Source organism: Salvelinus alpinus, chromosome 24 (genome assembly GCF_045679555.1).
Source record: "Salvelinus alpinus chromosome 24, SLU_Salpinus.1, whole genome shotgun sequence".
Classification (NCBI taxonomy): Eukaryota; Metazoa; Chordata; class Actinopteri; order Salmoniformes; family Salmonidae; genus Salvelinus; species Salvelinus alpinus.
Window position 1 is genome coordinate 46,099,087 of NC_092109.1, and position 22,159 is coordinate 46,121,245.

Genomic DNA, 22,159 nt, shown 5'->3' on the forward strand with positions numbered 1-22,159 from the left:
GAAGTTAGTGTCTGTGTTAGCTCTCACCTGTAGAAGTTAGTGTTAGTGTTAGCTCTCACCTGTAGACGTTAGTGTCAGTGTTAGTGTCAGTGTTAGCTCTCACCTGTAGAAGTTAGTGTCAGTGTTAGCTCTCACCTGTAGAAGTTAGTGTCAGTGTTACCTCACACCTGTAGAAGTTAGTGTCAGTGTTACCTCTCACCTGTAGAAGTTAGTGTCAGTGTTAGCTCTCACCTGTAGACGTTAGTGTCAGTGTTAGCTCTCACCTGTAGAAGTTAGTGTCAGTGTTACCTCTCACCTGTAGACGTTAGTGTCAGTGTTACCTCTCACCTGTAGAAGTTAGTGTTAGTGTTACCTCTCACCTGTAGACGTTAGTGTCAGTGTTACCTCTCACCTGTAGAATATAGTGTTAGTGTTACCTCTCACCTGTAGAAGTTAGTGTCAGTGTTAGTGTCAGTGTTACCTCTCACCTGTAGAAGTTAGTGTCAGTGTTACCTCTCACCTGTAGAAGTTAGTGTCAGTGTTAGTGTCAGTGTTACCTCTCACCTGTAGAAGTTAGTGTCTGTGTTAGCTCTCACCTGTAGAAGTTAGTGTCAGTGTTAGCTCTCACCTGTAGAAGTTAGTGTCAGTGTTAGCTCTCACCTGTAGAAGTTAGTGTCAGTGTTACCTCTCACCTGTAGACGTTAGTGTCAGTGTTAGCTCTCACCTGTAGAAGTTAGTGTCAGTGTTACCTCTCACCTGTAGAAGTTAGTGTCTGTGTTAGCTCTCACCTGTAGAAGTTAGTGTCAGTGTTACCTCTCACCTGTAGAAGTTAGTGTCAGTGTTAGCTCTCACCTGTAGACGTTAGTGTCAGTGTTAGCTCTCACCTGTAGAAGTTAGTGTCAGTGTTAGCTCTCACCTGTAGACGTTAGTGTCAGTGTTAGTGTCAGTGTTAGTGTCAGTGTTACCTCTCACCTGTAGAAGTTAGTGTCAGTGTTAGCTCTCACCTGTAGAAGTTAGTGTCAGTGTTACCTCTCACCTGTAGAAGTTAGTGTCTGTGTTAGCTCTCACCTGTAGACGTTAGTGTCAGTGTTAGTGTCAGTGTTAGCTCTCACCTGTAGAAGTTAGTGTCAGTGTTAGCTCTCACCTGTAGAAGTTAGTGTCAGTGTTACCTCACACCTGTAGAAGTTAGTGTCAGTGTTACCTCTCACCTGTAGAAGTTAGTGTCAGTGTTAGCTCTCACCTGTAGACGTTAGTGTCAGTGTTAGCTCTCACCTGTAGAAGTTAGTGTCAGTGTTACCTCTCACCTGTAGACGTTAGTGTCAGTGTTACCTCTCACCTGTAGAAGTTAGTGTTAGTGTTACCTCTCACCTGTAGACGTTAGTGTCAGTGTTACCTCTCACCTGTAGAAGTTAGTGTCAGTGTTACCTCTCACCTGTAGAAGTTAGTGTCAGTGTTACCTCTCACCTGTAGACGTTAGTGTCAGTGTTACCTCTCACCTGTAGAAGTTAGTATCAGTGTTACCTCTCACCTGTAGAAGTTAGTGTCAGTGTTACCTCTCACATGTAGAAGTTAGTGTCAGTGTTAGCTCTCACCTGTAGAAGTTAGTGTCAGTGTTACCTCTCACCTGTAGAAGTTAGTGTCAGTGTTACCTCACACCTGTAGAAGTTAGTGTCAGTGTTAGCTCTCACCTGTAGAAGTTAGTGTCAGTGTTACCTCACACCTGTAGAAGTTAGTGTTAGTGTTACCTCTCACCTGTAGAAGTTAGTGTCAGTGTTAGTGTCAGTGTTACCTCTCACCTGTAGAAGTTAGTGTCAGTGTTACCTCTCACCTGTAGAAGTTAGTGTCAGTGTTAGTGTCAGTGTTACCTCTCACCTGTAGAAGTTAGTGTCTGTGTTAGCTCTCACCTGTAGAAGTTAGTGTCTGTGTTACCTCATACCTGTAGAAGTTAGTGTCAGTGTTACCTCTCACCTGTAGACGTTAGTGTCAGTGTTAGCTCTCACCTGTAGAAGTTAGTGTCAGTGTTACCTCTCACCTGTAGAAGTTAGTGTCTGTGTTAGCTCTCAACTGTAGAAGTTAGTGTCAGTGTTACCTCTCACCTGTAGAAGTTAGTGTCAGTGTTACCTCTCACCTGTAGAAGTTAGTGTCAGTGTTAGTGTCAGTGTTACCTCTCACCTGTAGAAGTTAGTGTCAGTGTTACCTCTCACCTGTAGAAGTTAGTGTCTGTGTTAGCTCTCACCTGTAGAAGTTAGTGTCTGTGTTACCTCACACCTGTAGAAGTTAGTGTCAGTGTTACCTCTCACCTGTAGACGTTAGTGTCAGTGTTAGCTCTCACCTGTAGAAGTTAGTGTCAGTGTTACCTCTCACCTGTAGAAGTTAGTGTCTGTGTTAGCTCTCACCTGTAGAAGTTAGTGTCAGTGTTACCTCTCACCTGTAGAAGTTAGTGTCAGTGTTACCTCTCACCTGTAGAAGTTAGTGTCAGTGTTACCTCACACCTGTAGACGTTAGTGTCAGTGTTGCCTCACACCTGTAGAAGTTAGTGTCAGTGTTACCTCTCACCTGTATGACTCTGGATCCAGCAGGTGTGTTCTCTCTGGTTTCCGCCAGGTAGAACCTCTGGCTGAATACTGGACTGTAGAGGTTCGCTCCCAGCACATACACATTGACCTGGGAACATCATATTCATCATTATCATATACCTGTATCATAGTTCTCTACACAGGCTTGCCCCCAACACACTCACCAGATAACAATATAAAACAATAATATACAATTATTACTCCATTATATTATTATTATTAATATGAATATGAATATTACCCTATTATTGCTATTATTACTAATATTATTATCAAATTATTATTATTAATTATTAAAGTATTAATATTATTATAATTAATATTATTATTATCACATTATTATTATTATGATTATTATTATACATATTATTATTATCAGCATATTATTGTTTTTACTCTATTATTATTAATTTTATTATTAGTATTATTACTCGAGTATTATTACTCTAGTATTATAATTAATATTATTATTAATATTATTACTCTATTATTTTTTACTCTATTATTATTAATATTGTTATTAGTATTATTACTCTAGTATAATTACTCTACTAGTATAAATAATATTATTATTTATAGTATTACTCTATTATTATTAGTATTATTACTCTATTATTTTTTACTCTAGTATTACTAATATTGTTATTAGTAGTATTACTCTATTATTATTACTCTATTATTATAATTAATATTATTATTAATATTATTATTAGTATTATTACTCTAGTATTATTACTCTATTATTATAATTGATAGTAATATTAATATTATTACCCTATTATTATTACTCTATTATTATAATTAATATTATTATTAATATTGTTATTAGTGGTATTACTCTATTATTATTACTCTATTATTATAATTAATATTATTATTAATATTGTTATGAGTGGTATTACTCTATTATTATTACTCTATTATTATAATTAATATTATAATTAATATTATTATTAGTGGTATTACTCTATTATTATTACTCTATTATTATAATTAATATTATTATTAATATTATTATTAGTATTATTACTCTAGTATTATTACTCTATTATAATTGATAGTAATATTAATATTATTACCCTATTATTATTACTCTATTATTATAATTAATAATATTATTAATATTATTATTAGTATTATTACTCTAGTATTATTACTCTATTATTATAATTAATATTATTATTAATATTAATTATAATTCTACACCTACATTGCTTGCTGTTTGGGGGTTTTAGGCTGAGTTTCTGTACAGCACTTTGAGATATTAGCTGATGTACGAAGGGCTATATAAAATAAACTTGATTTGATTTGATTATTAGTATTGCTCTATTATTATTTTATTTGTTATTATTATCGCTATGTTAGTATTATTATTCTATTAGTATTATTACTCTATTATTATTACTATGTTTGTGTATTATTACTCTATTGGAAAAATAACAAAGAAATAAAATAACTTTAAATCTTCAAACCTCAGCGGTGTTGGTGAAGACCCCATCGGACACAGACACGTTGAGCCTCAAGGAAGCCCTCATCCCCTGTCTTCTCTGATTGGACAGAGATATCAACCCCGTCTCTGTGTCCATCATAAACACCGTCCGCTCGTCACCGGACAGGATATTGTACCTGGATGGATAACATCATAACACAGAAGCAAATTACTGTGAATGTAATATAGAGATTAGCCCTGTACCAGATTGTCGAGACCATCGCAGAAGCAATCTGGGTAACACTTTACATCCACAGTCATAACATGTTATGTCATATGATCACATTATGTCATGACATATATTTAGGCCTGTTGTGACATACTGTATATTGTGTTATTCTATGGCTGGTTATGACACCTACATAAGAGTGTCACAACCCACAAAACCTACCACACAAGGTAAAACATTTCATTCCACCATAGCCTAATTGTTTATGTTATATAAACATTTTCTCAAATTGACCATATTAAATTCTCATTGTATATTTGCTCACACATTGATGTCAGACATGCACCTGCCCCAGTGCTCTGTTGTTGATGACTGGGATGAATGCAGGAGCAGAGTGCAGGAGCAGGACCAGACACCCTCTATGTAACTGATGACTGGGATGAATGTAGGAGCAGAGTGCAGGAGCAGGACCAGACACCCTCTATGTAACTGATGACTGGGATGAATGTAGGAGCAGAGTTCAGGAGCAGGACCAGACACCCTCTATGTGACTGATGACTGGGATGAATGTAGGAGCAGAGTTCAGGAGCAGGACCAGACACCCTCTATGTGACTGATGACTGGGATGAATGTAGGAGCAGAGTGCAGGAGCAGGACCAGACACCCTCTATGTAACTGATGACTGGGATGAATGTAGGAGCAGAGTTCAGGAGCAGGACCAGACACCCTCTATGTAACTGACTGGGATGAATGTAGGAGCAGAGTTCAGGAGCAGGACCAGACACCCTCTATGTAACTGATGACTGGGATGAATGTAGGAGCAGAGTTCAGGAGCAGGACCAGACACCCTCTATGTGACTGATGACTGGGATGAATGTAGAAGCAGAGTTCAGGAGCAGGACCAGACACCCTCTATGTGACTGGTGACTGATATAAGGACATGTACGTGATAGGCCTCTCTGGCTTATATGATGGTCATAATTCTTCATGACAGTGTCATACAGTGTATTTTCTACAAGTTATTTAAAATATGATGGAAAAAAAACATGACTAAAGAATTCATTACAACAACAACAACAACGGACTAAATTTGAGTTTAGACTCTCTGATGTAGGTGTCATAACCAGCCATAAAATAACACAATATATTTCACAACAGGTGAGTTATTATGATATGGTTATGACCGTGTCGTAACGTGTTATGATGCTGGGTGTCAAGTAAAAGTGTTACTGCATTATTAGTCATCCTAATAGTAGAAATGTTTGGGGCAGTAGAGCAGAGGCCTGCCAGAACAACGTACATCCCGATGAACTAGAGACCTGCCAAAAATCCACAAGATCAAACTGAAGGGTCCTCAAGAATTCAGCACCAGTCAGGAGTAACGACCAACCTTAACTTCTCTAGGGTAGGGGGCAGCATTTTCACGTTTGGATGAAAAGCATACCCAAATTCAACTGCCAGTTACTCATCGCCAGGAGATAAGATATGCATATTATTAGTAGATTTGGATAGAAAACACTCTGAAGTTTCTAAAACTGTTTGAATCATGTCTGTGGGTATAACAGAACTTATTTAGCAGGCGAAACCCCGAGGACAAACCATTCAGATTCAGGAGTAATGACCTTAACAGAGCTATTGAGCATCCTGAGAAAGAAGCTCTTGACTCTGCGTAGGGCTGAAAGACGGTGGAAAGAAAGAGCCAAGAAGCGAACTGCATTCATAGCCAAAATCCCTTTGGCTGCACAAAGGCAGCTGCTAGAGTAGAAGCACCGTGGGAACTTGGCTTGTTCCAAAGAGGAGATCGGCCAGCACATCCAGAACACGTACGGTGACCCCGACAAGGAACAGGAGTTGGGTCAGTGTAACATCTTGATAGCACCAGTCACAAGAGTTCGACAACAGGGAGCCACTCCTGAAAGAAGTACAGGACGTTGTGAAGAAGGTCTAGCTCAGTTCCTGGACCAATCGAAGTCTCATACAAGGTCTACAAGTACTGCCCTTCTGTTAGTCAAGCGGCTCTGGAAGATCCAGAAGGTCATCTGGAGGAGAGGAAAGGTTGCACAACAGTGGAGATTCGCCAAAAGAGTTTGGATCTCAAAGGAAGAAGAGTCCAAGAGAATCGACCAGTTCAGGCTCACATTGCTAAATGATGAAGGGAAGATTTTCTTCAGCATTGTAGTGAGGTGGCTTGTAGATTTACTCTCTAAGAATGGCTACATCGACACATCGGTGCAAAAGGGAGGCCCATCCCAAAAGTACTTGAACTGGAGAGCTGGCTGAGAGCGGTTGACCAGTCAGGACTGTCTGGCAAGTTCGGCAAGTTCAAAGCGTGGCATCCTCCCGACGATAGTCTACTCATCTACGACATCCCGGTCTCCACTGTCGAAGACTTGGAGAGGAAGGTCAACAGCTATCTCTGAAGGTGGCTGGGATTGCCTAGGAGACTGAGCAGCATCGCCCTCTATGGGAACAGCAACAAACAGCCGCTGAAGTCCCTGGAAGATCAAGGTGACTCGGGCCAGGGAAGTGATACATGACAGGGAGTGGAGCAACCCAGAGGTGGACTAAGGGTGGATAGTGGTCAATACAGGGAGTGGAGCGACCCAAAGGTGGACTAAGGGTGGATAGTGGTCAATACAGGGAGTGGAGCGACCCAGAGGTGGACCAAGGGTGGATAGTGGTCAATACAGGGAGTGGAGCGACCCAGAGGTAGACCAAGGGAGGATAGTGGTCAATACAGGGAGTGGAGCGACCCAGAGGTGGACCAAGGAAGGATAGTGGTCAATACAGGGACTGGAGCGACCCAGAGGTAGACCAAGGGAGGATGGTGGTCAATACAGGGAGTGGAGCGACCCAGAGGTAGACCAAGGGAGGATAGTGGTCAATACAGGGAGTGGAGCGACCCAGAGGTGGACCAAGGGAGGATAGTGGTCAATACAGAGAGTGGAGTGACCCAGAGGTAGACCAAGGGAGGATATTGTTCAATACAGGGAGTGGAGAGACCCAGAGGTAGACCAAGGGAGGATAGTGGTCAATACAGGGAGTGGAGCGACCCAGAGGTAGACCAAGGGAGGATAGTGGTCAATACAGGGAGTGGAGCGACCCAGAGGTGGACCAAGGGAGGATAGTGGTCAATACAGGGACTGGAGCGACCCAGAGGTAGACCAAGGGAGGATAGTGGTCAATACAGGGAGTGGAGCAACCCAGAGGTAGACCAAGGGAGGATAGTGGTCAATACAGGGAGTGGAGCGACCCAGAGGTGGACCAAGGGAGGATAGTGGTCAATACAGAGAGTGGAGTGACCCAGAGGTAGACCAAGGGAGGATATTGTTCAATACAGGGAGTGGAGAGACCCAGAGGTAGACCAAGGGAGGATAGTGGTCAATACAGGGAGTGGAGCGACCCAGAGGTAGACCAAGGGAGGATAGTGGTCAAAACAGGGAGGAAGTAGAGAACAGAGGAAGATGTGCTACAGGCTGAGTCTCGGCTGCACCACAGTGTTCTGGTGGGAGCATTGACTAAGGGAAGAGCCAGTCTGGGAACCTTCTCAACCCCCGGTACGACACTCCCAAGGGGAATGAGAGATGCTGGTTGGTTCAGGAGGAGGTGATAACAGCTGTGGAAGAGGAGAGGTCCAACAGAGCAGTGGGAATGAGACAGAAAGTGAGCCTAGATGAGGTGAGAGCAGGCAGTGGACAGGAAAGTCTTGTGGACTGACCTCTGGCAGGCAGAACCACACTGCATTAAGTTCCTGATCCAGGCGGTGTATGATGTCCTACCCAGCTCACCAAACCTGTTCTGCTGGGGGCAAAGTGGAAACTCCTGCATGCTCGCTATGCTCCAAGACAGGGACACTGGAGCACATTTTAGGTTGTTGTCCTAAAGCTCTGGGAGGGGGCTGTTATCACTGGCGCCATGACAAGGTTCTCAAGAGCACCACAGAAGCTATACTGAACAGCAATCGGCAATAAGAAATAAGCAATCTGCATTGGAATCAGAAGCAATCTGAAGCAATCTGAAGCAATCTGCACAGGAATCACTTTCGTTCGAGCTGGAGAGCAGCCAAGCTTAAAATGCAAACCACCAGCAGGGATCCTAGCTACTGCTCTGGACTGGCAGGTGACAGCAGACCTGGAGAAACAGCTCAAGTTCCCGCAGAATATTGTCAGCACTTTGTGACATCGGCCTATGTAAAAAAAGGGCTTTATAAATACATTTGATTGATATTGTCAAGACAACCCTGAGACCAGACTTCACCCTGGTCTCAGAGTCCACAAAGACCATCATTATTCTGGAGCTGACAGTGCCTTGGGAAGATTGTCTGGAGGAGGCATGTGAGACAATGACGGCAAATACGAGGGACTGCTCATTGACTGCCGGAAGCAGGGTTGGAAGGTGCATGCCTATCGAGGTAGGCTGCAGAGGTTTTGCTATCCTTCTACAGAGCCGACAGAACACTCGGCATCAATGGAGCGAAGAGGAGGAGAGCCAGCAGCAACACCATGGAGGCAGCTGAAAAAGCATCAAGACGGCTCTGGATCAAGAGAGGATATCCATGGGGAGCAGCATAATGCCACCTGGACACAAGTCGGTGTCTGATCAACGTCGGCTGGGTCACAGGGTCAAGGGTGTCTGATGTTGTAAGACCCAAAACACCCTATGACCCCAGGTTACATCACTGATGATGTGTCCAGGAGCATCAAGAGATGTTTTCATTCAATTACCTAGAGACATCATGATAACGTTACATAGCAACATATTACTAGGAAAATTCTATAACTGTCTTAAGCCCAATTTACGCTTTCAGCATCCACATCATCCGCAAGGTCCTCACATACTACACACACCAGTAGAACACAGACCAGGAGGGGGTCCATGCACCCCACATTAGTAGTATTAATACTCATGGGGGTCCATGTACCACAGATTCGGAAAGACAACATAAACTTCAAACTACCCTGCAAACAAACGTTAGGACATCCCCGGAACGTCAGGAGATTGTGTCCTTAGGACGTCCCCTGTTTGCTGGGTGGTCAGCTGTATTGTAATATTTTTTGTGGCCTTATACCTGAGTCTATTTGCATCACAGCTGTCAGCATCAGAGGCCTGGACGCAGGTCACAAACTGTCCCCTGGGGGCCAGCTCGCTCAAGTACACTTCGTACAGCGATTGGCTGAAGGAAGGAGGGTTGTCGTTGGTGTCTGTAACCAAAACCATGACATTGACCTCGCTGCTGAGGGCAGGGTCGCCGCTGTCGGTTGCCCTGACGATGAAGGTGTATTGTTGCATGGTTTCGTAGTCGAGCATGCGCGCGGTGAGGATCAGTCCGCTGCTGCTGTCGACGTGGAAGAAGTCGGTACTGTTGTAGACGTCTGACAGGATCTGGTAACGGACCAACGAGTTACGCTCCGAGTCACTGTCCAACGCCAACACCTGAGGGAAGAGATATACGTCATTTAGTAAAGTGGTCAACGTTATTGTTATTGAGCCATGCTGACCTGGGTCAGATTTATTTATATTATTACTGTCACGCCCTGACCTTAGAGAGCCTTTTTATTCTCTATTTGGTTAGGTCAGGGTGTGACTAGGGTGGGTAATCTATGTTGTATTTCTATGTTGGCCTGGTCTTTACATAAACACAGACTAGCTGCAGGGAGCTAGAGTGGATACCATGTCTTTACAGAAACACAGACTAGCTGCAGGGAGCTAGAGTGGATACCATGTCTTTACAGAAACCCAGACTAGCTGCAGGGAGCTAGAGTGGATACCATGTCTTTACAGAAACCCAGACTAGCTGCAGGGAGCTAGAGTGGATACCATGTCTTTACAGACACCCTGACTAGCTGCAGGGAGCTAGAGTGGATACCATGTCTTTACAGAAACCCAGACTAGCTGCAGGGAGCTAGAGTGGATACCATGTCTTTACAGACACCATGACTAGCTGCAGGGAGCTAGAGTGGATACCATGTCTTTACAGACACCCAGACTAGCTGCAGGGAGCTAGAGTGGATACCATGTCTTTACAGACACCCAGACTAGCTGCAGGGAGCTAGAGTGGAAACCATGTCTTTACAGAAACCCAGACTAGCTGCAGGGAGCTAGAGTGGAAACCATGTCTTTACAGACACCCAGACTAGCTGCAGGGAGCTAGAGTGGAAACCATGTCTTTACAGAAACCCAGACTAGCTGCAGGAAGCTAGAGTGGAAACCATGTCTTTACAGAAACACAGGATTAATAGAACAGAAATGTCTTACTATTTGTTAAGTATATAATTGTTAACTATTAATATTTAATAAATCAGGTGAATACGTCATTTTTCCCAGCGTCTGGTGGAAAGCAGTCTGAACCTGTTTTTCCTCTAGGATTTTGCCTCTTTTTTTTATCCTGAAAAACTCCCAATTTCTTAATGATTACAAGCATAGCATAACATGATGCAGCCACCACTATGCGTGAAAATATGGAGCGTGGTACTCAGTAATGTATTGGATTTGCCACAAAGATAACACTTTGTATTCAGGACAAAACACATTTTATGCAGTATTACTTTAGTGCTGTGTTGCAAACAGGATGCATGTTTTCTGGACAGGCTTCCTTCTTTTCACCCTTGTTATTTAGGTTAATATTGTGGAATAACTACAATGTTGTTGAACCATCCTCAGTTTTCTCCTGTCAAAGTCATTACTATTTTACTGTTTTAAAATCCCCATTGGACTCATGGTGAAATCCCTGAGCGGTTTCCTTCCTCTCCGGCAACTGAGTTAGGAAGGACGCCTGTATGTTTGTAGTGACTGGGTGTATTGATACACCATCCAAAGTGTAATTAATAACTTGCTCAAAAGGATATTCAAAAGGTCCCCTTCTTTGCTGTGTTTGAAATTCACTGCTCGACTGAGAGGCATTAGAGATAATTGTATGAGTTGGGTACAGAGATGGGGTAGTCGTTCAGAAACTATGTTAAACTCTAGTATTACATAGTACATGCAACTTATTATGTGACTTGTTAAGCACATTTTTGCTCCTGAACTATTTAGGCTTGCCATAAGAAAGGGATTGTAAACTTATTGAGTCAAGACATTTCAGCGTTTCATTTTTTATTAATTTGTACAAACTTCTAAAAACATAATTCCACTTTAACATTATGAAGTATTGTGTGTAGGCCAAAGAAATCTAAATGTAATCCATTTTAACATTTTAGCTGTAAGACAACAAAATGTGGGTGTGAATACTTTCTGCACGCACGCACGCACGCACGCACGCACGCACGCACGCACGCACGCACGCACGCACGCACGCACGCACGCACGCACACACACACACACACACACACACACACACACACACACACACACACACACACACACACACACACACACACACACACACACACACACACACACACACACACACACACACACACACACACACACACACACACACACACACACACTATACTAGTGAGGACCTTGACACAGGGCCTACAAAGAGAGGATTTCTGAGACTTTTTGATGGAATTGAGAACAAACAGATTCCTAATTTCACCACTAGGTGGCCCCACTAAAACATAAGGTACACCGACCCACACACACACACACTTTTGTATTGCTATCCTTGTGAGGAGCAAATAATTAATTACCATCCAAAATGTCCTGTGTGGCTCAGTTGGTAGAGCATGGAGCTTGCAAGGCCAGGGTTATGAGCTCGATTCCCGTGGGGGACAACATCTCTCTGGATAAGAGAGTCTGTTAAATTACTTACTAACTTTAAGTCTCTCTGGATAAGAGAGTCTGCTAAATGACTCACTACTGTAAGTCTCTCTGGATCAGAGAGTCTGTTAAATGACTCCCTACTGTAAGTCTCTCTGGATAAGAGAGTCTGCTAAATGACTCACTACTGTAAGTCTCTCTGGATCAGAGAGTCTGCTAAATGACTCACTACTGTAAGTCTCTCTGGATCAGAGTGTCTGCTAAATGACTCACTACTGTCAGTCTCTCTGGATAAGAGAGTCTGCTAAATGACTCCCTACTGAAAGTCTCTCTGGATAAGAGAGTCTGCTAAATGACTCACTGACTGTAAGTCCCTCTGGATAAGAGAGTCTGCTAAATGACTCACTACTGTAAGTCTCTCTGGATCAGAGAGTCTGCTAAATGACTCCCTACTGTAAGTCTCTCTGGATAAGTGTGTCTGCTAAATGACTCACTACTGTAAGTCCCTCTGGATAAGAGAGTCTGTTAAATGACTCACTACTGTAAGTCTCTCTGGATAAGAGAGTCTGTTAAATGACTCACTACTGTAAGTCTCTCTGGATAAGAGAGTCTGTTAAATGACTCACTACTGTAAGTCTCTCTGGATAAGAGAGTCTGTTAAATGACTCACTACTGTAAGTCCCTCTGGATAAGAGAGTCTGTTAAATGACTCACTACTGTAAGTCTCTCTGGATAAGAGAGTCAGCTAAATGACTCCCTACTGAAAGTCTCTCTGGATCAGAGAGTCTGCTAAATGACTCACTACTGTCAGTCTCTCTGGATCAGAGAGTCTGCTAAATGACTCACTACTGTAAGTCTCTCTGGATAAGAGAGTCTGCTAAATGACTCACTACTGTCAGTCTCTCTGGATAAGAGAGTCTGCTAAATGACTCACTACTGTAAGTCTCTCTGGATAAGAGAGTCTGCTAAATGACTCACTGACTGTAAGTCCCTCTGGATAAGAGAGTCTGCTAAATGACTCACTGACTGTAAGTCTCTCTGTATAAGAGAGTCAGCTAAATTACTCCCTACTGAAAGTCTCTCTGGATCAGAGAGTCAGCTAAATGACTCCCTACTGTAAGTCTCTCTGGATAAGTGTGTCTGCTAAATGACTCACTAACTGTAAGTCCCTCTGGATCAGAGAGTCTGTTAAATGACTCACTGACTGTAAGTCTCTCTGGATCAGAGAGTCTGTTAAATGACTCACTACTGTCAGTCTCTCTGGATCAGAGAGTCTGCTAAATGACTCACTACTGTAAGTCTCTCTGGATAAGAGAGTCTGCTAAATGACTCACTACTGTAAGTCTCTCTGGATCAGAGAGTCTGCTAAATGACTCACTACTGTAAGTCTCTCTGGATCAGAGAGTCTGCTAAATGACTCACTACTGTAAGTCTCTCTGGATAAGAGTCTCTACTAAAATCCAATTTTCCCTAAAACTATACCTAAGCCTAAAATATCCAAAATGTTCTTGTTTTACTATCCTTGTGAGGACTTCTGGTACCCACGAGGGTAGTTAAACACACACAGACAGAGACAGACGACAGACAGAGACCGACAGACAGACAGACAGACAGACAGACAGACAGAACAGACAGACAGACAGACAGACAGACAGACAGACAGACAGAACAGACAGACAGAACAGACAGACAGAGACAGACAGACAGAGACCGACAGACAGAGACCGACAGACAGACAGAACAGACAGAACAGACAGAACAGACAGAACAGACAGAACAGACAGACAGACAGACAGACAGACAGACAGACAGACAGACAGACAGACAGACAGACAGACAGACAGACAGACAGACAGACAGACAGACAGACAGACAGACAGACAGACAGACAGACAGACAGACAGACAGACAGACAGACAGAGACCGACAGACAGACAGAACAGACAGACAGAACAGACAGACAGACAGACAGACAGACAGAACAGACAGACAGACAGACAGACAGACAGACAGACAGACAGACAGACAGACAGACAGACAGACAGACAGACAGACACCTACCTGTAATACCGGAGTGCCGATCATGGAGTTCTCGGGCAGCGTGGTGGAATATGAGACGTTCTGGAAAAGCGGAGGGTTGTCATTAACGTCCAACACGGCGATGTCCACATCGACCTCCGACCTCGCACCAGTCTGCGTGTCCGTAGCCTTCACCGTTAATCGGTAGTATGGTGTGGTCTCGTAGTCTAACGGGTAGCTGACCCGGATCGCACCAGTATCAAAGCCCATGTCAAACTGGAATCAGATTAATAATCACGTGTTTATTGAACCAGGTAAGAATACATTTAGTTTTACAAAAGCCACCTGACCAAGAAGTAGCAATGATTCATGCCATTTTGAAGACACTTTTAACCCAAAGCGACTTACAGAAGGGTATACCCCTTCACCTGTCCGTCTTAGCCCCTTCACCAGTCCGTCTTGGCCCCTTCCTCTGTCCGTCTTTGCCCCTTCACCTGTCCGTCTTAGCCCCTTCACCTGTCCGTCTTGGCCCATTCACCTGTCCGTCTTGGCCCCTTCACCTGTCCGTCTTAGCCCCTTCACCTGTCCGTCTTTGCCCCTTCACCTGTCCGTCTTAGCCCCTTCACCTGTCCGTCTTGGCCCATTCACCTGTCCGTCTTGGCCCCTTCACCTGTCCGTCTTAGCCCCTTCACCTGTCCGTCTTAGCCCCTTCACCTGTCCATCTTAGCCCCTTCACCTGTCCATCTTGGCACCTTCACCTGTCCGTCTTAGCCCCTTCCTCTGTCCGTCTTAGCCCCTTCACCTGTCCGTCTTAGCCCCTTCACCTGTCCATCTTAGCCCCTTCACCTGTCCATCTTGGCACCTTCACCTGTCCTTCTTAGCCCCTTCCTCTGTCCGTCTTAGCCCCTTCACCTGTCCGTCTTAGCCCCTTCATCTGTCCGTCTTAGCCCCTTCATCGGTCCGTCTAGGCCCCTTCATCTGTCCGTCTTGGCCCCTTCATCGGTCTGTCTAGGCCCCTTCACCTGTCCGTCTTTGCCCCTTCATCTGTCCGTCTTAGCCCCTTCATCTGTCTGTCTAGGCCCCTTCATCTGTCCGTCTTTGCCCCTTCATCTGTCCGTCTTAGCCCCTTCATCGGTCTGTCTAGGCCCCTTCATCTGTCCGTCTTAGCCCCTTCATCGGTCTGTCTAGGCCCCTTCATCTGTCCGTCTTAGCCCCTTCACCTGTCCGTCTTAGCCCCTTCATCGGTCCTTCTTAGCCCCTTCATCGGTCCGTCTAGGCCCCTTCATCTGTCCGTCTTAGCCCCTTCATCGGTCCGTCTAGGCCCCTTCATCTGTCCGTCTTAGCCCCTTCATCGGTCTGTCTAGGCCCCTTCATCTGTCCGTCTTAGCCCCTTCACCTGTCCGTCTAGGCCCCTTCATCTGTCTGTCTAGGCCCCTTCATCTGTCCGTCTTAGCCCCTTCATCGATCTGTCTTATCATGGCTTTGTCATTTCATGGCTTTGGGTGTATTCACGTATATAAATGGTTTGGGTTCTGTTGTCAATATTCAAGTAAGCATTGTATTGTATTGTGGTGTGGTGTGGTGTGGTGTGGTGTGGTGTGGTGTGGTGTGGTGTGGTGTGGTGTGGTGTGGTGTGGTGTGGTGTGGTGTGGTGTGGTGTGGTATGGTATTGTATTGTATTGTATTGTATGGTATTGTATTGTATTGTATTGTATGGTATACAGATTACCAGGATGTGTACTCAGAGCATGCGCTGACCAAATGGCAAGTGTCTTCACTGACATGTTCAACCTCTCCCTGACCGTGTCTGTAATACCAACATGTTTCAAGCAGACCACCATAGTCCCTGTGCCCAAGAACACAAAAGGTAACCTGCCTAAATGACTACCGACCCGTAGCACTCACGTCTGTAGCCATGAAGTGCTTTGAAAGGCTGGTCATGGCTCACATCAACACCATTATCCCAGAAACCCTAGACCCACTCCAATTTGCATACCGCCCCAACAGATCCACATATGAAGCCATCTCTATTGCACGCCATACTGCCCTTTCCCACCTGGACAAGAGGAACACCTACTGTACATATTACCTCAATTACCTTGACTAATCTGTACCCGTGCACATTGACACTGTACCGTAACACCCTGTATATAGCCTCCACATTGACTCTGTACCGTAACACCCTGTATATAGCCTCCACATTGACTCTGTACCGTAACACCCTGTATATAGCCTCCACATTGACTCTGTATCATAACACCCTGTATATAGCCTCCACATTGACTCTGTACCGGTACCCCCTGTATATAGCCTCCACATTGACTCTGTACCGGTGCCCCCTGTATATAGCCTCTACATTGACTCTGTACCAGTACCACCTGTATATAGCCTCCACATGGACTCTGTATCATAACACCCTGTATATAGCCTCCACATTGACTCTGTACCGGTACCCCCTGTATATAGCCTCCACATTGACTCTGTACTGGTACCCCCTGTATATAGTCTCCACATTGACTCTGTACCGGTACCCCCTGTATATAGCCTCCACATTGACTCTGTACCGTAACACCCTGTATATAGCCTCCACATTGACTCTGTACCGTAACACCCTGTATATAGCCTCCACATTGACTCTGTACCGGTACCCCCTGTATATAGCCTCCACATTGACTCTGTACCGGTACCCCCTGTATATAGCCTCCACATTGACTCTGTACCGTAACACCCTGTATATAGCCTCCACATTGACTCTGTACCGGTACCCCCTGTATATAGCCTCCACATTGACTCTGTACCGGTACCCCCTGTATATAGCCTCCACATTGACTCTGTACCGGTACCCCCTGTATATAGCCTCCACATTGACTCTGTACCGGTACCCCCTGTATATAACCTCCACATTGACTCTGTACCGTAACACCTTGTATATAGCCTCCACATTGACTCTGTACCGTAACACCCTGTATATAGCCTCCACATTGACTCTGTACCGTAACACCCTGTATATAGCCTCCACAATGACTCTGTACCGTAACACCCTGTATATAGCCTCCACATTGACTCTGTACCATAACACCCTGTATATAGCCTCCACATTGACTCTGTACCGTAACACCCTGTATATAGCCTCCACAATGACTCTGTACCGTAACACCCTGTATATAGCCTCCACGTTGACTCTGTACCGGTACCCCCTGTATATAGGCTCCACATTGACTCTGTACCGTAACACCCTGTATATAGCCTCCACATTGACTCTGTACCGTAACACCCTGTATATAGCCTCCACATTGACTCTGTACCGTAACACCCTGTATATAGCCTCCACATTGACTCTGTACCGTAATACCCTGTATATAACCTCCACATTGACTCTGTACCGTAACACCCTGTATATATTCTCGTTACTGTAATTTCATTGTTGCTCCTTAATTATTTGTTATTTTTCTTATTTTTTCTTATTTTAGTAAATACTTTCTAAACTCTATTATACATTGTTGGTTAAGAGTTAGGTTTAGTAGTTAGGTTAAGGCGTTAGGGGGTAGGTTTAGGTTTAGGAGTTAGGGTTACGTTAGGTTAGGAGTTAGGTTTAGGAGTTAGGAATAGGTTTAGGAATTAGGATTAGGAGTTAGGTTTAGGAGTTAGGTTTAGGAGTTTGGAGTTAGGTTTAGGAGTTAGGTTTAGGGGTTAGGATTAGGATTAGGAGTTAGGAGTTAGGGGTTAGTGTTACGAGTTAGGGGTTAGAGAAAATAGGATATTCAGTGTGAATCAATTGTTAAAATGGTCCTCACAAGTATAGTGCTATATAACTGTGTGTGTGTGTGTGTGTGTATGTGTGTGTGTGTGTGTGTGCGTGTGTGTGTGTGTGTATGTGTGTGTGTAACTGTAACCTGTAGTGAAGGGTCTCCCTCCATGACAGTGTATATAACACTCTGTCCCTGGGGGCTGGTAGCGTTGATATACAGGACCGGGGTGGACACGGGGACATCCTCCCTCACTGTGATGCCATAGAAAGGCTTGTCAAACACCGGCATGGCCTTGTTCATGATAGTGACAGGTAGCTCCACCTCACTGGACAGGGAAGGGGAGCCGCCATCTTGAGCTACGATGGTGAGTTTGTATTCAGCGTTGGACAGGTCGGCTTCGAGGGAACGCTTGAGGATCAGTTCACCTCTTAGAGGGTCCACCTGGAGAGGAGAAGAGAAACTTCATGTTCTCTTTACAGAGAAAGTTGCCATAAATCTGTGGCTGATCTCACACAGTGTCCTCCTGTCTAAAATACATACAGTACCAGTCAAAGGTTTGGGTTTTACATTGTAGAATAATAGTGAAGACATCAAAACTATGAAATAACACATATGAAATCATGTAGTAACCAAACATGTGTTATATTTGAGCCAACAAGTGCTCAGCATATGTGGGAACTCCTTCAAGACTGTTGGAAAAGCATTCCAGGTGAAGCTGGTTGAGAGAGAATGCCAAGAGTGAGCAAAGCTGTCATCAAGGCAAAGGATGGCTCACTTTGAAGAATCTAAAATCTAAACTATATTTTGATTTGTTTAACACTTTTTTGGTTACTACATGATTCCATATGTGTTATTTCATAGTTTTGATGTCTTCAATATTATTCTACAATGTAGAAAATAGTAAAAATAAACAAAAAACCTTTGAATGAGTAGGTGTGTCTAAACTTTTGACTGGTACTGTATACTAGCAGGAACTAGGGGTGGGAATGAGTACTCGAGAACGTAATTCAAAGTTTGTATTCTATTACTAATAATCAAATACAAGTACTAGACATATACCAGTGTCTATTGTTCGGAGTATGTCGAATCCAGGGAAAATCCAGACTCATTTGCAGATGTGTATCAGACCAACTAACAATTTGGAACAATCGTAAACTTGCTACTACTTGAGCACTGAAGTAAACAAAAATAATTTACTCGAACAAAGATATTGAAAGTACTCAAACACAGATATTCTTTAAAAATGCCCATCGTTAACAGCGATAAAAATACATATAAAGGTTTCTTCACCTGGAAGTTCCTGTGCTCCTCTTTCAGTGTGTAAACGACATCCCCGTTGAGCCCAGAGTCTCTGTCTGATGCTGAGACCCTGTACACCACGGAGCCTGGGTCTGACTCCACCTGGTCAACACACACACACACACACTGCTGAGACCCTGTACACCACGGAGCCTGGGTCGTACTTAACCTGGTCAATAGACACACACACACACACACACACACACACACACACACACACACACACACACACACACACACACACACACACACACACACACACACACACACACACACACACACACACACACACACACACACACACACACACACACACACACACAACCACACACACACACACACACACACAGCTGAGACCCTGTACACCACGGTGCCTGGTCCACACACCTACCTGGACAGCAGCGTAGTACGGCAAGTCAACAAACTCCGGAGCATTGTCATTCACATCCTCCACCTTTAGGGGGAGACAAACTTCAACTGTTGGTCTCTAATAATAATAATAATAATGTATATCTAATGTATCTCTCTCTCTCTCTCTGTCTCTCTCTCTCTCTCTCTCTGTCTCTCTCTCTGTCTCTCTCTCTCTCTCTCTCTCTGTCTCTCTCTCTCTCTCTCTGTCTCTATCTGTCTCTCTCTCTGTCTCTCTCTCTCTCTCTCTCTCTCTGTCTCTCTCTCTCTCTCAATCTGTCTCTCTCAATCTGTCTCTCTGTCACTCTCTCACTCTGTCTCTCTCACTCTCTCTCACTGTCTCTCTCTCACTGTCTCTCTCTCACTCTCTGTCTGTCTCGAGCTCACTCTCTCTCACTCTCTGTCTCTGTCTCTCTCTCACGCTGTCTCTTTCTCTCTCACTCTTTCTCCCTCACTCTTTCTCTCTCACTCTCTGTCTCTGTCTCTAAAAATAACTAAATATTTCCCTCTCTCTCAAACACACACCCTGTACCCACCTGAACCTTGACAGTAACTCTAGCAACCCTCAGTCGGTCGTAGACTCTGCTGGCTTCGACCACCAGTTCATAGCTGTCCTGCTCCTCGCGGTCAAACGGTATTCCCACGGTCAGGACCACCCCGGAAGTCGGACGCACCGTGAAGCGACCGCCGGCATTCAACAGCGTGTACTTCAGCTGCTCGTTAAGCCGGTGTCCCACTGCGTTCACCACGGTCACTATGGAAATGTTGCCATCGTTCTCGGCGATGGAGGACGAGTAGACGGGGAGGGAGAAGAGGAGGCCGCTGTCCATCGCTTCACGGACCAGGATGGTTACTAACACTGTGCTGGAGAAACGACCATCCCACACCTGGGGATAAGTCGAGAGCTTTAGTGTTTCATATGACAAGATTTACAGCTTTTTGGAGGGTATTTTACAGCTGTTTGGAGGGTATTTTACAGCAGTTAAAAGGGTATTTTACAGCTGGTTAGAGGGTATTTTACAGAAGTTAAGAGGGTATTTTACAGCTGGTTAGAGGGTATTTTACAGCTGTTTGGAGGGTATTTTACAGCTGGTTAGAGGGTATTAGTCACGCCCTGACCTTAGAGATCCTTTTTATGTCATTATTTGGTTTGGTCAGGCTGTGATTTGGGGTGGGTATTCTATGTTCTTTCGTTCTATTATTTGTATTTCTATGTTTTGGCCGGGTATGGTTCTCAATCAGGGACAGCTGTCTATCGTTGTCTCTGATTGGGAACCATACTTAGGTAGCCTTTTTTCCCACCTGTCTTTGTGGGAAGTTAACTTTGTTTGTGGCACTAAGCCCTGTAAGCTTCACGGTTGTTTTGTAGTGTTTATTGTTTTGTCGGCGTATTCACCTAATAAAAGGAATATGTACGCTCACCACGCTGCACCTTGGTCCTGTTCATTCGACGGCCGTGACAGTATTTTACAGAAGTTAAGAGTTTTTTTACAGCTGTTTGGAGGGTATTTTACAGAAGAGGTTATTTTACAGCTGGTTAGAGGGTATTTTACAGCTGTTTGGAGGGTATTTTACAGCAGTTAAGAGGGTATTTTACAGCTGTTTGGAGGGTATTTTACAGCTGTTTGGGGGGTATTTAACAGCTGTTTGGAGGGTATTTTACAGCTGTTTGGAGGGTATTTTACGGCTGGTTAGAGGGTATTTTACAGCTGTTTGGAGGGTATTTTACAGCAGTTAAGGGGGTATTTTACAGCTGTTTGGAAGGTTTTTTACAGCAGTTAAGAGGGTATTTTACAGCTGTTCGGAGGGTATTTTACAGCAGTTAAGAGGGTATTTTACAGCTGTTTGGAGGATTTTTTACAGCGCTTTGCACAAACTGTATACTACACTTTGCAAGTTGCGTGGCCTGGACAACATCTGATTGGTTGAATCAAGGAATACGTTCAAAAAGTTTAGACCAGGAAACAGCAGCATCTTAGACACTGGACCACTATTGATTACCTCTTACTTTGAAGAGATAAATCAGGTTATTGATCACCTAGATGTTGAATAAAGATAGTAACAGGTTATTGATCACCTCTTACTTTGAAGAGATAAATCAGGTTATTGATCACCTAGATGTTGAATAAAGATAGTAACAGGTTATTGATCACCTCTTACTTTGAAGAGATAAATCAGGTTATTGATCACCTAGATGTTGAATAAAGATAGTAACAGGTTATTGATCACCTCTTACTTTGAAGAGATAAATCAGGTTATTGATCACCTAGATGTTGAATAAAGATAGTAACAGGTTATTGATCACCTCTTACTTTGAAGAGATAAATCTGGTTATTGATCACCTAGATGTTGAATAAAGATAATAACAGGTTATTGATCACCTCTTAATTTGAAGAGATAAATCAGGTTATTGATCACCTAGATGTTGAATAAAGATAGTAAAAGGTTATTGATCACCTAGATGTTGAATAAAGATAGTAACAGGTTATTGATCACCTAGATGTTGAATAAAGATAGTAACAGGTTATTGATCACCTAGATGTTGAATAAAGATAATAACAGGTTATTGATCACCTCTTACTTTGAAGAGATAAATCAGGTTATTGATTACCTAGATGTTGAATAAAGATAGTAACAGGTTATTGATCACCTAGATGTTGAATAAAGATAGTAACAGGTTATTGATCACCTATATGTTGAATAAAGATAGTAACAGGTTATTGATCACCTAGATGTTGAATAAAGATAATAACAGGTTATTGATCAC

General features: G+C 43.7%; 1 protein-coding gene across 1 annotated transcript in view; it reads right to left on the reverse strand.

The window, feature by feature from the left end:
- Positions 1-22,159, reverse strand: part of LOC139551917 (protocadherin Fat 3) — a gene marked incomplete at its 3' end in the record, with an annotated part of 293,271 nt that overhangs the window by 120,515 nt on the left and 150,597 nt on the right. Inside the window, exons 33-40 of the mRNA XM_071363255.1 lie at positions 19,929-20,279; positions 19,376-19,438; positions 18,976-19,086; positions 17,830-18,126; positions 13,979-14,212; positions 9,282-9,646; positions 4,028-4,181; positions 2,536-2,643 (exon numbers count right to left, since the gene is read on the reverse strand). Coding sequence (XP_071219356.1) covers positions 2,536-2,643; positions 4,028-4,181; positions 9,282-9,646; positions 13,979-14,212; positions 17,830-18,126; positions 18,976-19,086; positions 19,376-19,438; positions 19,929-20,279 — 1,683 coding nt within the window. The remainder of the gene's footprint in view (positions 1-2,535; positions 2,644-4,027; positions 4,182-9,281; positions 9,647-13,978; positions 14,213-17,829; positions 18,127-18,975; positions 19,087-19,375; positions 19,439-19,928; positions 20,280-22,159) is intronic.